General features: G+C 34.8%; 1 protein-coding gene and 1 long non-coding RNA gene across 2 annotated transcripts in view; one reads left to right on the top strand and one right to left on the bottom strand.

Moving 5' to 3' along the window:
- Positions 1-17,605, top strand: part of ST8SIA4 (ST8 alpha-N-acetyl-neuraminide alpha-2,8-sialyltransferase 4) — a 92,866-nt gene that overhangs the window by 30,287 nt on the left and 44,974 nt on the right. Inside the window, 1 exon segment of the mRNA XM_026498560.4 lies at positions 11,177-11,470. Coding sequence (XP_026354345.1) covers positions 11,177-11,470 — 294 coding nt within the window.
- The window catches only part of LOC113255039 (uncharacterized), a 40,884-nt gene continuing 38,419 nt past the window's right edge, over positions 15,141-17,605 (bottom strand). The window contains exon 5 of the long non-coding RNA XR_003316047.4: positions 15,141-15,375. This is a non-coding gene — a long non-coding RNA (uncharacterized LOC113255039). The remainder of the gene's footprint in view (positions 15,376-17,605) is intronic.

Below are 17,605 nucleotides of genomic sequence, written 5' to 3'. Positions count from 1 at the left end.
GAATTAATTATAAAAATGAATGAAACTAAGTTTTAAGACAGTTCTGTTTGGAACAGGAACAATAATTCCCTTTATGGGTATCCTTGTCCTTATTCTTTGTGCATATCTTCTTATCAAAGTATTGTGTGGATGTGCTTTTTGTGCTTTTTAGTTTCAATGATCAAGATCATTAATAATAATCTTTAGTTTTTTTAGCATGTATATAAGTATGCTTTGCCTTTCACTTCAATTTTTCAAATTCCCAGGAATGACCTTCTATATGTAACTTAAGAAAACTATTAATAATTGGAATGCTTAATTTGGTAACTTTTATATTTACGGTATTTCTGATCTATTCTTTAGTTACCTGATGAAGCTATTTCTAAGTCTTCGGCAATTTTAATGCATAATAGACTTTTAAGCTTGTCTCAGTATTTTACATAGTGTTCGTTAAAAAGCAGAACACTATTTGGTTAAGGGAGAACTGGGAGTTTCATTTTTACAAACCACAAACTGAAACTTGTTATACTTTAATAAAATAAAGGGGGAGGAATCCTAACAATTGGAAGAATGCTAAATACTGTAGTTTCTTGTTTCCACTTATCCCTATGTACTAACTCTGGAGTTAATTCTGACTTAGAGTTATTTTAAAAAATCAGAATGAAAAAAATATTATGCCTTTAGAACTTCTCCAGTCTTCCTAACTTGTTTTGAATGACAATGGCTGTGCTTACAGGAAACACCAGTCACCTAAAATAGGTACGTCAGTGGAACAGATCACATTTCTTGTTTTAGGTTAAATAATTCCAACTTAAAATGATCTTTTTTCAATATTCGTCTCTTTTAATTAGCACAGCTTCTGACAGTGAAACCTTTTGAGTTAAAACCCAGTTTTCAGCTTAACACATATTTATTAGTACGGCACCTTTTGTTTTCCTTAGCTCAACTTTCAAAACACACACTATATCATATTTCTACCGAGACAACTTTAACATGTTTAACACAACTAACACGTTAAAAATGAAAATTGAGGTATTTGTACAGGTATCAGAAGATTTGGCACAGAGCTCACAAACTGACACCCTGAGAGCCCAGTCTAGATTCTTTGGTATGTATCATCACAAGCCCAGAAGAGCCTGTCCCCATTAAAGGGGGAAATGTCCAAGCAAAATTGTCCATTTTCCAGAGTCGCGTTAACCTCTGACTCTGCACTGTGTGTGTTCAGGACCTGGTTTAGAGCATAAGCAGTGTTCTTAGAAGACTGAGAGATCAAATACCTGTACACACGTTCTCAGTTCACATACATGAAATAAACAGAGTAACTCTCATTATTATTATGGTGGCTCTCCTAATTTCAGTAAAGATATCAACCCTATACAAGCAAGTAAATATGATAGCTTTTATATGTGGTAGAATAAAGATACTAGTAAATATTTTAGAACAGTGCAGTGGAAGCGATTAGTTCTGCCAAAGAAATCATGTAAAACATTGCAATAGATATGAACCTTTGAGTTTTAAGAACAAATAGGACTTTTGGATTAGAGGCTAGAGTGTCTTGGAGAGGGAGGTTATTTCAGGCAGAGACCCCATCATAAATAAAGGGACATAGACAGAGAAGACATAGACTACATGGAGTTGACTGAAGCCACTCAGATCTAAGATAGACAGTGGGCTTGTAGAAAGAAAATTCTGAAAATAAGGATAGGGACAAGTTATGAAAACTCTGGACTGATACCAGTAAAGACTTTTTGATTGGGATAGCAATGTGATCCAATGTGCAATTTAACAAAGTGATAACATCCTTGAAGCAGAATAATAAATTTGAAGTCTTTGTGTTAAAGAACTGGTTAGAGCAATGTTTTCCAATTCTGTTTATAATAAAGATGCATAGTAAGAAGTACAACTTAATGTCACATATACTCTTACTGCTTCCATTGCTATTACTATGTACACCACACACACACACACACACACACACAACTTCAACAAACTTTCATAAAATTATGTGCCAGAAACACTGTTGTTTTCGATTATAATCCATTTTGTTCTTTCACATTCTTTAAAAATTGCTGATCCATGACCCCAAATATGATTCATGATCCACCAGTGGGTCTAGCTAATAGTTTGAAAAATAATTAATTAATAAGTTGTTGCAACAGTAGTTCAGAGAAACATGGTGATACCTAAGCTAAGTTGAGACAATATCAGTTAGGAATAGAAAAGAGAGAAAATATTCAGGAGAGATTTTCTGAGAGGAACTTTCTGAAGCAGATACAGAGAATAAAAGAATTATGGAGATCAAGGCCTTTCAGCCAAGTCAAAAATGTGACTTTCTACTAAAATAGAGTATGAGAAAATTCCACTTAGAATAAATATGACTTAGTGAACATGAAGTTGCCTTGGCCTACTGTTATATCAGAAAATAAAACATCATTTTTATTCACTAATAATTTGACAACATTTCTGAATACAGTTGGTACCAGAATGCCTAAATACTCTGAGCATTATACCCATTGTCTTTCCAGGACCAAGTGTTGAAAAAATCATATATGCTAAGTTAGAAATCATTTTTTAACCTTTGGTCATACTTTCAAAAAAATGAAAAGAAAAAATATATTCATAATTTATAATGATAAATCAAAATATTTTTATTTTTTATTTTCTTAAATGAGAAAATTAAATGTCAAAGCTATGGTGCTGTGACATGTTTGATAGTGTAATCACTAAAAGTTCAAAAACTCAGATGTGTTTCCCAAGCCACTGTAATGACCAGAATATATATTGTTTATTAATACTATGAATGGCAAAGAGAAAAAGTTAATGGTTTTTCTGCCTTGGTTTTCTGGCATCAGAGATTAAAATATCAGCCATAATATTTCATGAATCCTGTTTCCCTCTTTTTAATGCACAACATAATTTTTAAGGACATAAATTTCATGCTGAATCAGTTCTTTCCTCAAAACAGTAGTGACTGCTCAGCAAACACTGATCAGTGGAGTGGTCCAGTTCCCTTGATTATGACAAGAGTATCTGAGAATATACTCTAAGAATTCTTGCTTGGTTTCCCACCCCCTTGTCTTAAATATCCCAGTCATGATTTTTTTTTTCTTACCCAAGACAATGAACAGGAAATTTCTCAACAACTGCCATCATTTTCTCCTTATACCCTCTTCAGAGAAATAAAAATGATTATTTTTTTTTAATTACAAAGGAAACATTTAGACAGGATGCTTAGTATATTCATTCTGTATGCAATTTCAAGAAACAACATTTACAATAATTCAAGTAACTATTAGTCTTGCTACCCTATATATAGTCCATATTTACTTTTGTGAAAAAGAGAACAATAAAATAAAAATAAGTATCTGTCAAGCCTGAGATAGAGAACAGCTATCAAAACCCTCTCCTTCTGTATTGTGTAGTGCACACAAACCATGCATTGACAACCAGAGGCTGTGAGAGTTTATTCTTAATTGAGAAAAATGTTTTTTAGTCATTGCCCTTCCAATGTCTTACTTTTCCCTTTTACTTCTCCTATTGTTTATCCTTCCTTCTATTTTTTATCCTTTCTTGAAAAATAGGTGATGACTTACTTGTAAGTATTCATACTACTCAAAATTAAGAAGGCTCCAAGAAGAAGAATGATAAATGTCAAGTTTGAGATTGATTAAAAATGTCAGAGGGAAAAGCTCTGACTCTCACCACCCTTCCTGGTTTCCCAGACTCTTGTCTATTCATATGCTAGAGTTAACTGTGGCAGTCTAGGTTGAGGCCTAGCAAGTCAAAATATTGTCCAGAGCTGAAGTCTTGGAATAAGCCTGCATTTTTAGGCCTTATTTTTAAACCAGTGCTTAATATAAGAGGAGATATTTGTTTGTTTGTTTTTAAGATTTTATTTGTTTATTTGAGGCAGAGAGAGCATGAGCAGGGTGGGGGAAGAAGGGGCAGGGAAAGAGGGAGAAGCAGACTCCCTGCTAAGCAGGGAATACCAAGGAGGGGCTCATCCCAGGACACTGAGATCATGACCTGAACTGAAGGCAAATGCTTACCCCACTGAGTCACCCAGGTGCCCTGAGATATTTGTATTTTATATTACATTTAAATTTGTTAAAGTTACTAATCGCCTCCAGTACTCTCTATATTACTTTGAGATCATAACAGTATCCTCTCATTATTTTAAGAAGGATTGAGGAGATTTGTCCTTTCAGCAATACCACTTGTTCATATGTAGTTTTTCATAATGAGAACACTTTTTTATGAGAAATAAGGCTTCAGTGGAGAAAGAAAAGGAACACCTCAACAGTTCAGTGTATTTATTTCAAAATTAAACTCAATCTGTAGACTTTACTTCTCATTCTCACCTAGGACAATTTCCTTATTTTAGAGAAAAGATGTAGTCCGCGAATTTTACTATAGGGTCTCATTTTGAATTTTAGTCTTGTGCTTTTAAATGGTACCATCTGTCTGCTGCCTTCTTTTCTTCCTTCCTTTTTTCTTTCTTCCTTCATTTCTTCCTCCCTCCCTCCCTCCCTCCCTTTCTTTCTTTAGTCTATGTTCATCTACTTTGAATTACCTCACATTTCTTCCATACTCTGCTGGTAGGAAATCTCAGAATTAACCTTTTTCTTTCTTTTTTTTTTTTTTTTTACCCCCTTCAAATTCCTTTTCATGTTTACTTGCTTTGGAGGTTTTTCAGAGCAGCACAGCTCCTTGTATATCCTCGCTGCCAAGGAGTAACCTCCACATGCTGGGACTATTGTCTTCTCCCATCCAACCCCCACCTTTGGGGAAGAGTGTCTACAGGAGAGTGAGGAAGGAGGTAACCTCCTCACTTCTTTAGCCAACCAGACCTTCAGAACAGACATAGGAATCAATGAAGTCACTGAGATGATAGACACAAGTGTATCACATTTAAATGCAACTGAACTTGTGACCAAGATATCTAACTAAATTTGTCTGTCTAGTTCTTCCTTTTCATTCACAGGAATTAATTGATGCACAATATCAAGAGCTTAAAACCTGCCTTTACTCCTTACAAGCTTTGTAAATGTATATAGCTTACCCCAACTCAGTTTCTTCATCAATGGAGAAACATAGTGATAGTGCCTGTTTCATGGGATTACCTTGAGAATTGCATATGATATGCAAAGCAAATATAACAATTTCTGGCACATGAGGAGTACTCAATAAAACTTAGCTAATATTCTTACTGTCATAATAAAAGAACTTTATTACCTTATATAAGAATTGTGTCAAAGTCCTAATTGTAGGACTTGGCCTACACTTGGCCATGTCTATGAGCTTCTATATTTTTCATATTGCCTATGAAATTAGACTTGTTTTGTCTAATATTCAAGATGTTCTTAATCAATCATTGAATCAACCATTCAAATCCCAGTTAGTTTTTTTTGAGGGGGGGTGGCAATGGCTAAATTCCTGACAAAATGATTTGTTAGGTGTGCTATAAGTAAATTTTCCCCCTCCCCCACACTGTTGCTCAATAAGTTTTTTCTGACATGCTCTTTAATTTGTCTGCATGCTTTCCTTTTGTCTCTCACAACAGGTTGCAAAAGGAAAGGGTGTATACAAAATGATTACCTTTAGCTAGTATTTATTACCAACTCTAAGCAAGCAATTCTGAGAGGAAATTCGAATACTGTGTTTCATTTAATTTCCTCAATAGCATTTCAGGCAGTGTTAATAGCCTCATTTATAGAAAAGTTGAATCTCAGAGAGTTTCAGTCACTTGCCTTAGGTCACACAGATTGGGATGTGAGCACCAATTTCCACATAGCTACGATACCACATATAAACAATGGCCGAGGGCAGAAACTAAGCTGAATACCTTTTATTCTTAAATTTTAAACTAAAATTGGATACATATTAGATGCGTATGTATTTTATTTGATGTAAGCACAGCATATCCATTCATTAGCATATCTTCCCCACCCCTCACCCCAAAAAACTAACTTATTAGATAATATCTGTGTAGTTGTAGCCACTTTGTCCAATGACTCCATTTCGGTTTTGGCAGAAGTGTGGGAATGACATAGCCTAACATAATTCTCAGTATTCATCTTTGTCTTTTAGAATGAGTTTGAAATTTTTTTTTTTATTCTGTGATTTCCCTAGAAACAATATGGCACTGTTCTTCCCACCTTTGCCAGTAATGTAAATAAATCTGGGTTTGTGAAAAAATTTCCTCTTCTGTTTTGTCACTTAGTTATTTTCATGACATAAGTGTCATTTGTTTTTATTTCTGCCAAGTTGAGGATTTCATTAATTGTTACCTGATCAGCAAACATAAACTGTGATATGTGTACGTGCGTTCGTGTATTTCTGCGGTCATCCACCACACTGCAATGCAGACCTTCAACATGATACTTCATCTCTATTTCTTACACTTTGTTTACTGCATAATGGTATGCCACATACAAATTAACTGTTAATCCTATGCTAGGTATTTCAAAAAGTCACATCAATTCTGTATTTAATCCTTTTACTGGCATTTTGAAATCCTCTCCTTCAAGAGATCTGATGTAAAAGTATTATTTTTGTGGTTTAGATACTTAAAACCCTTTATTTCATAACTGCTCAGGATTTGGGGAACATCATGGCGGAGTGGACTTGTATAATATGCTTAAGTCCTGGTAAACTGCACTCTTTCTCCTACAGGAATGTTGGGGTGAAGGATGAGCCTATTGATATTTCTTCTGGTTCTGAAAGAAATCACATGTATAAATAGTGTCGATTAAAACCCCTGTCCTACAGTCATTCTAAAACAGCTGTGCTTTTCTTTAATATGCATTATGTCCTTGGACATGTTTCTTAACCACTTTGACCTTGGTTTCTTATCTCCGAAGTGGAGATAATATGACTCCTTACCTCCAAGTATTGCAAAAAGTATTGGTTTCAGGTCTATTTAGGGCCTACTACCCTCACTCGAGAAAGTCAGAAAGACTAATAGGGTGCATGTTTTAGCTTCCCCTAGCCATTTGGAGAGGTTAACCACAAAACCTGAATAAAAAAAAAAAAAAAAGCAGGTATCAGAGATTCTTTGTTCTCTTGGCTCTTCAAGCTCAAAAGCAGGAAGGGAGCAGATAGGAACCACTTCCCCCGGGGCTGGGGGGCGGGGGTGGCGGGGAAAAGAGGCTATCTCCCATTTCATGGTCTGTTGATGTATGTGGTTCTCTTGGTAATGATGGCTTGCATTGAGAGATTTCAGTGTTAGTACAGAGAAATACACGTACAATGGGATTGGCCAAAAGAGAAAAAGGTGTTAATCAGGTGTTTGGAACTTGTTTAAACATTAAATGGTGAAAAAGAATAGAGTTTGGTCTGTAATCCACTCATTATTGTTTTCTTTTCATTTAATCTATGTTATATGTGTAAAGAAGTAATTAACAACCTCCTATGTCACAGTGCACACTGTCTTACCTTAGTATCTCAGCTGACTAGTTCTATAGCTAGCATAAGTGTATAACACACATCATGGGATGAATAAATGAATGGCTAAATGAATGAGCATTATCTTATTGATATTACAGACAAATAATGGTCAAGATTATTTTTTGGCCAGATTATATCATTGTAAAATAGCACAAATAGTAAATGGTTGGAAAAAGAGTTCGGAGCGTAGTATATAGTATATAGTATTTGCACAATGAACTCTCAAGACATATCTGCTGAGTTGTTGAAAGGGGGACCTCCTAGTTGCTTTAGACTATTGAGCTAATCCTTAAGGGAAAGGCAGAGTATATTGACACACCTAAGAGAGACATCTTCCTAGGGAATTCTGTGATCCTCAGGTGTTATACATGAAGTAAGTGTTATACATGAAATTTTCCTTAAAAAATTAAATGAATTATAATTAATTTAAAACATTTTATATAGCCTTGAAAGAAATGAAAGTACCTTCAGTTCTGCGTAAAAGGAATGTTGAGAGGCGATCCCATCTGGTGTGCAATCACAGAAGAAATTTCAGAGGTTTGGAGTACATTCCTGCAGGGTTTTAATGATGGAAAATAAACACAAATAAATTTAAAATTGGACAGCTTAGAGTAAACAGGGGTTTGGCCTACATACCTAATTCTGAATATATGTTTTCATGTTTTTGATAAGTCAGAAATAGTTGGACTGTACAAAAATTTAATTTGGCTAAAGAAATAGAGGTTGAGTATATTAAATATTCTTATGTACTCTGTAGTTTTCACTCACAGAAATCCATCATTTAAAAATTGGCCACTCATCAATTTTATAGGATTAAGAATAACACGTGAAATAATATGTTAATTCATAAGTGCTTGCTACACATTCGGGGTACTTTCGAGTATTATAATCCCTAAGAAGATTTTTAGAGAGAAAGATGAAGAATGTTTGATTGCAAATCTATTCATAATCTTGCTCAATCAGCAGTATTGCTACTAGAAACGCTACGAAGATCACAAAAAGTCTACTGAATTGCTGGAGTGTGACACAGCTGGTTGGTTATTTTGGGTTTCTTAATGCTTGCCCTGATTATGTGGCATTCAGCTAATTATATGACAAATATCTGACTCAACTACAGAGTAGTTAATTCACTGACCACATGTGGACACAATGTTAATCTTTCCTTCCAGTGAAAAATTAGACATAATTATGCCAAGGAAAATGAATATACTAGACTCCTACAGCTAGCACACATTATATTTTATGATGTGTCCCTCTGTCATGCTATTTTCAGTACCTCTATTTCCAACCCTCACAAAGCTTGTTTGGGCTATGCTTAGGTCATAAAAACTCTACAGTAAAGCTCATGTGAGTCAATTACTCTTTGATCTCGTGGTGTTCTTTTAGATAGCACTACAATCATTTACGATTCTTTGCATCATATACGTTGGTTTGTCTCTTAGATCAATACTGTTCTCCAGAAATATTCTTATGCTCTTAGTTTACTTTTGCTTCCTAGTGGAAAGTACCTGTCTTTCAACACCCAATTCCACTGATGAATCTCTTGTTAGTTCTTAAAAGACACGTGGCCAGACAGTTATGCTAAAGGAGCATGCTGAGTCAATCCTAAAAGTCAATCCTAAAATCCTAAAAAGTGTTAGCCAACATGGGGTAGAGGCGTTTTTAAATAAGTAATAAGAAAAAGTAATGAAAAGCGTAATGTAAGTGATTTTTTTTTCCTCCTGAAAAGATAATGTAGTAGAATGTTATTTTTGTTGGTTTAACTAGGTTGGCTGTGATTATTTTTACAGTTACAGAGAAAATGAAGTATAGATGTTATTTTTCTATTGTAGAAATTCTCTGAAAAGAATTGCTGAGAAATTGTTTTAGTGGAAAGATATATCATGTTAACTGTAACATTAACAAGTGTTGCTATTTTTACCTGAGGAAGGAGAAGTGTCTGTAATAGTGATGTTCAGAATTCGTTTTCCCCACAGTATCCAAATTCATCTTATAATTAACTTGGTTAGAATTTTAGATTATTTTTAAAGTTGGCATGGAGCACAGTTTTGGACTTGAAAAATTATCATGTCCTCAATCTTCCATGAATTCCCCAGTAAGATGTTCATTTTGGCTTCTGTTCACATGTAGCTATTTTCCAAAGCAGTCCCATTCATAGTACTCTTACTGTGATGGGAATGAATAATATCTAATCTCATATAGTACACAGATCATGTGTAGAGACAAATACTATATCATATGACATAGTGGGTATAATTAAATATATATAACTTGAAAAAATTGTTTCTAAATAATATGATGTGTTACTTGTTTTGTTTTGTTTTCTCTGAGGAGCTCGTCCTAAATAACATAGACTTTGCTTAATTGTATGAGATGTTTGTTGTGGTGGCTAAGTGTTGTCAGAGATCTACAAAGTAATAAGATCTATTAATTAAGAGAGATAAGGAAAGATATACAAGCCAGTATTTTTAACAGCAGAGCACACATTTCACTTTCTAATTAAATCTAACTTGTTCGAGAATTTAATTAAAGTGGCAAAGAACACAAGGAAGAATATTGCGAGAAACTTTCGTAACGCAGTCAAACCTGCAAAAATACAAAAAGAAGAAATCAGTTTATTTCCCCTTTTCTTTAGAGGCTGATATAAGGAAAGAAAAATAAATCGTGTGTGTGTATATATGTGTGTTTTCATTAAGGGGTAGATTCAATAGATTTAAATGATTTTTTCTAAAGTAGCAAACTCGTTTGTTACAAATCAGAATTTTCACTTATTAACTAATTAAAACTTGCCTTTTCTTTAAGGAAATTAAAATATTTTTAAGCTATCTTTTAAATTGAGTATCCAAAGGTCTGTGTGATAGAATCAAAGAAGCATCACAAATTTGTTGAAGAAAAAATGCAAGGTGCTTTTCAAAGCTCCCTTTCAGTATAAGAATGAAATCAGGTGCAAGCACTTGAGGCCCTGGAGCTTCAGTGGAAAGAACAGGACATCAGATTCTGTCCCTCCTCCACAAAGCACAAAGCATATGTGGCGTGTTATCAGGGAAAATAGGCATTTTGAAGATGTGCTCAAAAAGAACAGAAAGAGATTTGGTAGTAAGGGCTTTTCTGAATTATTTAATATCTCAAAAAGACATATTAAATGTGACAATTCCACTTTTCTAACTTTTCGTTCCTGTTTAGGGTGGTAGAGGGCAATTGCAAATATGTTTGTGGAAAATACTATAAGGAATTATACTTTCACTTGACCTCTGGATACAGAAAAGCCACCTTCACTTGGTTATGTTTATAAAATTGTTAAAATGACTTAAGCTTGACAAGTAATGCAGATTGGAACATCAAGTCTAATATGTTTTACTTACGTATAGAAGAGTATGTGGTTTCGATTGCCTACTGCATGGCAACTGAGCTTTTGTGAATTTACCATCATATATTCGCCTATTAGGAATTCATATCATGTGGTTTTATGAAGATAACAAACAGCAAAGAGTATTCTTAGACAACAGATTGAATTAATGTAAATGACAGTTTGAGCCCTATACCAGGAGAGCACATCATTATTGAAGACAATATTCCTGAGTATGTCGTAACTTACTGAAATATAATTTTACCAGGCAGATTATTTTTTTTCCCCCAACCTGGTGAGAAGAAAATGCTTGTTCCCCATTCTCTTTTTTATGCACCCCATTTTAGGAGTGAATGTTTCATATTTATTTTTCATTTGTCCATTAATTTTTTTCCTCTTCAGGTGTAATCTAGCCCCTGTGGTGGAGTTTGCTGCAGATGTGGGAACTAAATCAGATTTTATTACCATGAATCCATCAGTTGTACAAAGAGCATTTGGAGGCTTTCGGAATGAGAGTGACAGAGAAAAATTTGTGCATAGACTTTCCATGCTGAATGACAGTGTCCTTTGGATCCCTGCTTTCATGGTCAAAGGAGGAGAGAAGCACGTGGAGTGGGTTAATGCATTAATCCTTAAGAATAGACTGAAAGTGCGAACTGCCTATCCATCATTGAGACTTATTCATGCTGTCAGAGGGTAAGTGTCTGCAAAGGACCAGTCTGTCCTTGGCACAATGGAACATATAACTACACATTTTCCCTAGACAGGAGGGGGAGCCTCAGTAAAATCTCCCAATGGATATATGTTTCCACTTTCTCTATAATAGCTACTCTGTTCACCAACTTGAATTTTGTTTATGTACCATATTATTTTAGCTCACTCTCTTTCTTGAAAAAGCAAATATTTAAACTTGGTACTTATTTATGTCTGCTCATGAACAAACTACTGGTTTTTATGTTTTCCTGTGTTAAAGAGTAGTAAGGATTCATAGTAAAGTTGATGAATTTGGGATAAGAAAACTACCAGCAGAAGTGCTAAATGACTATTGGGTAATATTGTGTAAGCATAAATGTTAGATGTATTTAAGGAGCAATTAGGTCCCATCTGTAGTTAAGAGGCCTACCAGAGATAGAGAAGGCTGACCGAGATGATATGCCTTCATGCTCCCCCCACAAGTTCACAGATGCCATTTTTATGAATTAAGTCAACAATTACCTTTTATTAATACGAGCTTAGCTGTAAAACCTAAGAGATAGACTTTTATTTAAAAGTGGCAAGTGACCAAAAGGCCAAATTCAGTCATGCATATGTATAAATGTGTGAAATATGTAATACCAAGATAAGCAATAATGTATTTTATTGAATATCTACTGTCAGATATTGGACAGAAAAATGAAGAAGGCTGATCACTACTTTAAAGGAATACATAGGTTTTACAGTGGAAACAGATCCATACACAACTACCTAGGACATAAATGCCTGGTAAAGGGGTATATTTTCAGGAGTGTAGAATTTGTTCCTCGGGTTAGCAAAGAAGACTTAAAAATCTAACATTTAAACTAGACTTGAAGTAGTGATGGCGACAGAAAAAACCAAACAGAAGGGAATATTATTGCATTATTAGATTGAACTGAGACAAGGAAATAATTAAGCACATGATAAACTTATGAAATGAGGGAGTCCCTTGTGGAGCATTGGAATACGAAGTTGGAAAAATAACTTGTGATGTGGTTAGGAAAAGTATCAATTTTAGTTTGCATAAAGCACAGTTGTATGTGTGAATTTAGGAAAGTAAATCTTATAACAGCTGACTCTGCATGGCAAGAAGAGGTGCTAGAGGTGTGAAGACCAATTAGACTTTTTGATTCATTGCTCATAAGATGATAAAAATGTAGGGCAGAATCAGTGGCCATGGGAAGGAAGGGCAAGTTCAAGGGACCAATAAAGTAGAATGACTGGAAGTTCTAAAAGAAAAAAGGGTTTCCACACTCAGAGTTAAAAATAGTTTGCTTCATATACTGTAATTAGGACTGGCCTAAGGTGTTTTCGTTTTGTTTTGTTTTGTTATCATGATACTTTCCTTCTGGGATTTACCATTTCCTTGGTTAAGACTCAGGACAGTGTCTTGGATTGTGTTATTCTGCACACAATTAAATTGCATTCTTATAATTAGATCATGGTTATTCAACAGTCATTCTTTTGATGTTTGACATGAAGCTTCAACAAAGTAAGATAAAATACATTCATTTGGAGGATAAGTAATTTTTTTTTAATTGCAAAGATTCCTGGTAATTACAATCTGACTCCAAAGGGAAAAAAATGTGTTTTTAACAGGATAACTTTATAAAGCTTTGTGCTAAGAACACATCTTATTATTGACTCCACATGTTAATGTTGAGTATCGTTTGAGTGTGAGAAAATTTTAAAGATAACGCTCTGTCTTGTTGTCTTACCTTACACACAGACACACTCTGAACATATACCTACACACGTCAGTGATAGCTTGTTAAGATTCAAAAACGAGTATTTTATAGTAAGTGCTCATCGATTATAGGAAACTACTAAAATTTAAGATTACTCTGATTTAGTACTATTTTTAATAAACTATTTTTAGAGCAGTTTTAGGTTCACAGCAAAATTGAGAGTGAGGGACAGAGACTTGCCATATACTCCCTGCCCCTCCACACATGCAGAGCCCCGTTATCAACATCTTGCACCACAGCTATACCTTGGTTACAACTGATGGACCTGCATTGACACATTATCACCCAAAGTCCGTAGTTTACAGCTCACTCTTAGTTTGTACATTCTGTGGGCTTTGACAGATGTATAACAACATGTATGCACCACGAGAGTATGGTACAGAGTAGTTTCGCGTTCCTAAAAGTCCTCTGTGTTCAGCCTATTCATCCGTACCTCCCCACTAACTCATGGCAAGAACTGTTTGTTTTTTTACTGTCTCTATTGTTTTGCCTTTTCTCGAATGTCATGTAGGAGGAAGCATACGGCATGTGGCCTTTTCAGATTGGCTTCTTGCACTTAGCAATAAGCACTTAAATTCCTCCATGTCTTTTCATGGCTTGATACTCATTCTCTTTAGTACTGAATACTATCCCATTGTCTGGATGTACCAGTTTATTTATTCAGTCACTCGTTGCCTCCAAATTTTGGCAATTATGAATACAGCTGTTATACACATCTGTGTGTGGATTTTGGGGTAGACATAGTTTTCAGCTCATCTGGGTTAGTACTATGGAGTATGATTGCTGGATTTATGATAGGAGTATGTTTAGTTTTGTAAGAAATTGCCAAACTGCTTCCCAAGGTGGTTGTACCATTTTATAGCGGGACAAGAGTTCCTGTTGCTCCACATCCTCAGCAGCTGGTGCTGTCAGTGTTCTGGATTGGGGCCATTCTAATAGTTATGTAGTGATATTTCATTGCTGTTTTAGTTTGCCCTTCTCTGATGACATAGGATGTAGGGCATCTTGTAGTTTGCATATTCGCCATCTTCATCTCTTCTTCAGTGAGATGTGTGTTGAGGTGTTCGGCGCATTTTTTAGTCAGGTTGTAGGTTTTCTTGATGCTGAGCTTTAAGAGGTTTTTGTATATCTTGGATAACACTCCTTTGTCATATATGTCTTTTGCAAATATTTTCTCCCCGTCTGTGGCTTGCGTTCTCATTCTCTTGAAAGTGTCTTTTTTCCAGAGCATAACTTTTTATTTTTAATGAAGTCCAGCTTATCTATTATTTCTTTCATGGGTCATGCCTTTGGTGATATATCTAAAAAGTCAATGCCAAACCCAAAGTTATCTAGATGTTCTTCTATGTTATTTTTTTTTTTTTTAGGATTTTATTTATTTATTCGAGAGAGACAGAGATAGTGACAGAGTGCACAAGCAGGGAGGAGAGGAAGAAGCAGGCTCCCCACTGAGCAAGGAACCCAATGCAGGACTCAATCCCAGGACCCGAGCCAAAGGAAGACACCTAACTCACTGAGCCACCCAGGCGCCCTATCTTCTAAGAGTTGTATAGATTTGCATTTCACATTTCGATCTATCATCTATTTTGAGTTAATTTCTGTGACAGATACAAGATCTCTGTCTAGTTTCTTTTCTTTATATGATTGTCTAGTTGTTCTGGCACCATCTGTTGAAAAGAATGTCTCTGGGGCACCTGTGAGGGACCACATCAGAGAACAGAAGCAAGGTTTCGGCACATGCATAGTCGGGTTCTCCTAGCAACCTCTGGCATAAGATGGCACTGGGAGACTCTTAAAAAAGAGAGAGAGAGAGAGAGACTATCTTTGCTCCATTATATTACATTTGCTTCTTTCTCAAACATCAGTTGACTATATTTATGTGTATCTATTTCTGGGCTCTTTACCTGTTCTGTTGATCTATTTGTCTATTCTTCACCAACATCATGTTGTCTTGCTAATGCTAGCTTTATAGCAAGTCTTGAAGTCAGGTGGTATCAGTCCTCTGACTTTCTTCTTCTCCATCAATATTGTGTTGACTTTCTGGTCTTTTGCCTCTTCATATAAGCGTTGGAATTGGTACTTTTGTTCCCTAAGTTGTATTTTATGTTTCTTCATTCACTATCAATACCAAAACACAAAATAAACGGTATGGTTCAAATGGAGCCCAATAAATTAGAATCCAGATAGAGTTGTACATGATTAACAACTGTGAATTCATACACGCTTTTTATAGACTTTCCTAAATAGAGAAAGTGCAGAGCCTTTTAATAACTAGTTCATCAATACTCTCCTTTTATGTTTCGCCTTATCCACTTTCCTTCCATAATCATTATAAACTGCTTCACAAATTCTTAAGCATTTTATTCCAAAGAGTAACAAGGTGAAACAAACTTCTGACCACTGATAAAGTTAATGGTATACTTTCTTTCGATTACTGTGCTTTAGCTGTTTTTAACAAGACTTATTTTGAATTCTCCAGGAGGAATTTACCTTGCTACTTTACTGCTTACATATCTACACTCTCCCCCTCAAGTGACAAGTGATTGAATTCTAAAAACCGTGACCTAGGATATAAAAAGTAGCTCTAGAGTTAGTTGCCTTTCACTTCCAAATACATTGGAAATTTGTACATGTGGTATATGTGAAAAGTAATTTCGTTTATGGAATTAATGAAACGAACACATTAATGCATGTAATGTAGCATTTCCACGTAATGTTTGCACTCTGCAAAGCTACTGAAACTCTGAAAGAAAATAAGGAAGTATGAATGCTGATGAGACAGAGATTCACATGATATGAAAACAAGAGCAAACTCCCCAAAGATCTGTTCTTTAAGTATCTGTTTTACATCTCTCTGAAACACTGTGGTTAATAAAATTCAGGAAAATAGTTTAGAGATTTTCATAGCCTCTGTTGATTATTGGAGGTTGTTGTCTCTAATAAAAGGTTTGAGCACCTAGTACACATAGTTTAGTGTGCATATAATCACTGTGTTAAAATGTGAAGGGCCTTCCAAGTACTGCAATTACAGGTAGAAAGTTTAAGTGATTTGCAAAGCAAAAGGTTCTTGAACACAGTGAGAATCATTTAGATAGTTTTCATATTGCCAAGCTTCATGATTTAAACTTTTTTCCTTTCTGAAAATTGTGATGGCTTACTAACTTTAAACATCTATTTAAGTGTAGGATTTTTTTTAAAGCTCTAAAAATATAGCCATCAGTAGCAAAATTAAAAAGTCTTAGATTATGTTTTAATGAATGGTCATTCTTCCCAAGCCATATTAAATAAAATAGGAGGAAAAAATATAGGTAGATTCTAATTTTAAAACAGTATTACAAAATAGTGAAAGGGTAACCTAATGGGGACAAATAAAAGATATATTTACAAACTTAAGAGACTACGTGAATGTATTAATGTGGTTTGGGGTTGCAAACTTTTCATTGGTATTTCTTCAGAAGCTACACATGATTACATATTTTAATTATTTTGTAATTTTCATAAGACTTTAAGAATGAAGAGGGGAGTTTGAAACTTTACACTGACTGTTTAAACTTTAAAACTGACTACAAGATATAAAAAAAATCAAAGTTCTTTTTACACTTATAATAAAATTATCAACGGACAACCTACAATATCCTGAAGCAAACATCTAACCCAATGGCATAGTTTAAGATACAATTTTAAATTATAAGACATATCAAAATATTTTTTTAGAATTTTATTTATTTATTATTTTAGAGAGAGAGAGAAGGTGAATGCACGTGGGGGGGGGGTGAACAGAGGCAGAAGGAGAGAGAGAATCTCAAGTGGATTCTGCGCTGAGCATTGAGCCCGATATGGTGCCCAATCTCACAACCCTGAGATCATGACCTGAGCCGAAACCAAGAGTTGGATGCTTAACCAACTGAGCCACCCAGGCGCCCCTCAAAATATAGTTTTATAAAATCTTTAGTCTTAGCTGAAAAAACCCCATTTTTATAATTACTATGATTTGATTCATAATAGCCAAGTGTTGTTTTATTGACTGGAATGGTTATACTTGATTTTCTTATTTTTTAACATGGTGAGAAAAAAATCAACATGCAAAAAGTAGATCCTCAGTTCCACTACTAAGTGATAGATAATTTCTTAAGAATTCTTCAAGGGAAGTGATTAGATAGATAAATAAATGTATTTTAAAATGACGTTTTATATGCATAAACATGTTATACATAAATTGCTGTTTCTTCATTAGAATCATATGTAGTCTTCTGCCTCTTGGTGGTTTTTTTTTTTTATGTTGGTACTTTAGGAAGTTTGCTCTTTTAGTTCTCATCTCTATTATATCTTAATTCTTTTACCTGTATTC

Source organism: Ursus arctos, unplaced genomic scaffold (genome assembly GCF_023065955.2).
Source record: "Ursus arctos isolate Adak ecotype North America unplaced genomic scaffold, UrsArc2.0 scaffold_5, whole genome shotgun sequence".
NCBI classification, from domain to species: Eukaryota; Metazoa; Chordata; class Mammalia; order Carnivora; family Ursidae; genus Ursus; species Ursus arctos.
Note: the sequence above shows the minus strand (reverse complement) of the source record. Positions and strands in the feature narration are given on the sequence as shown.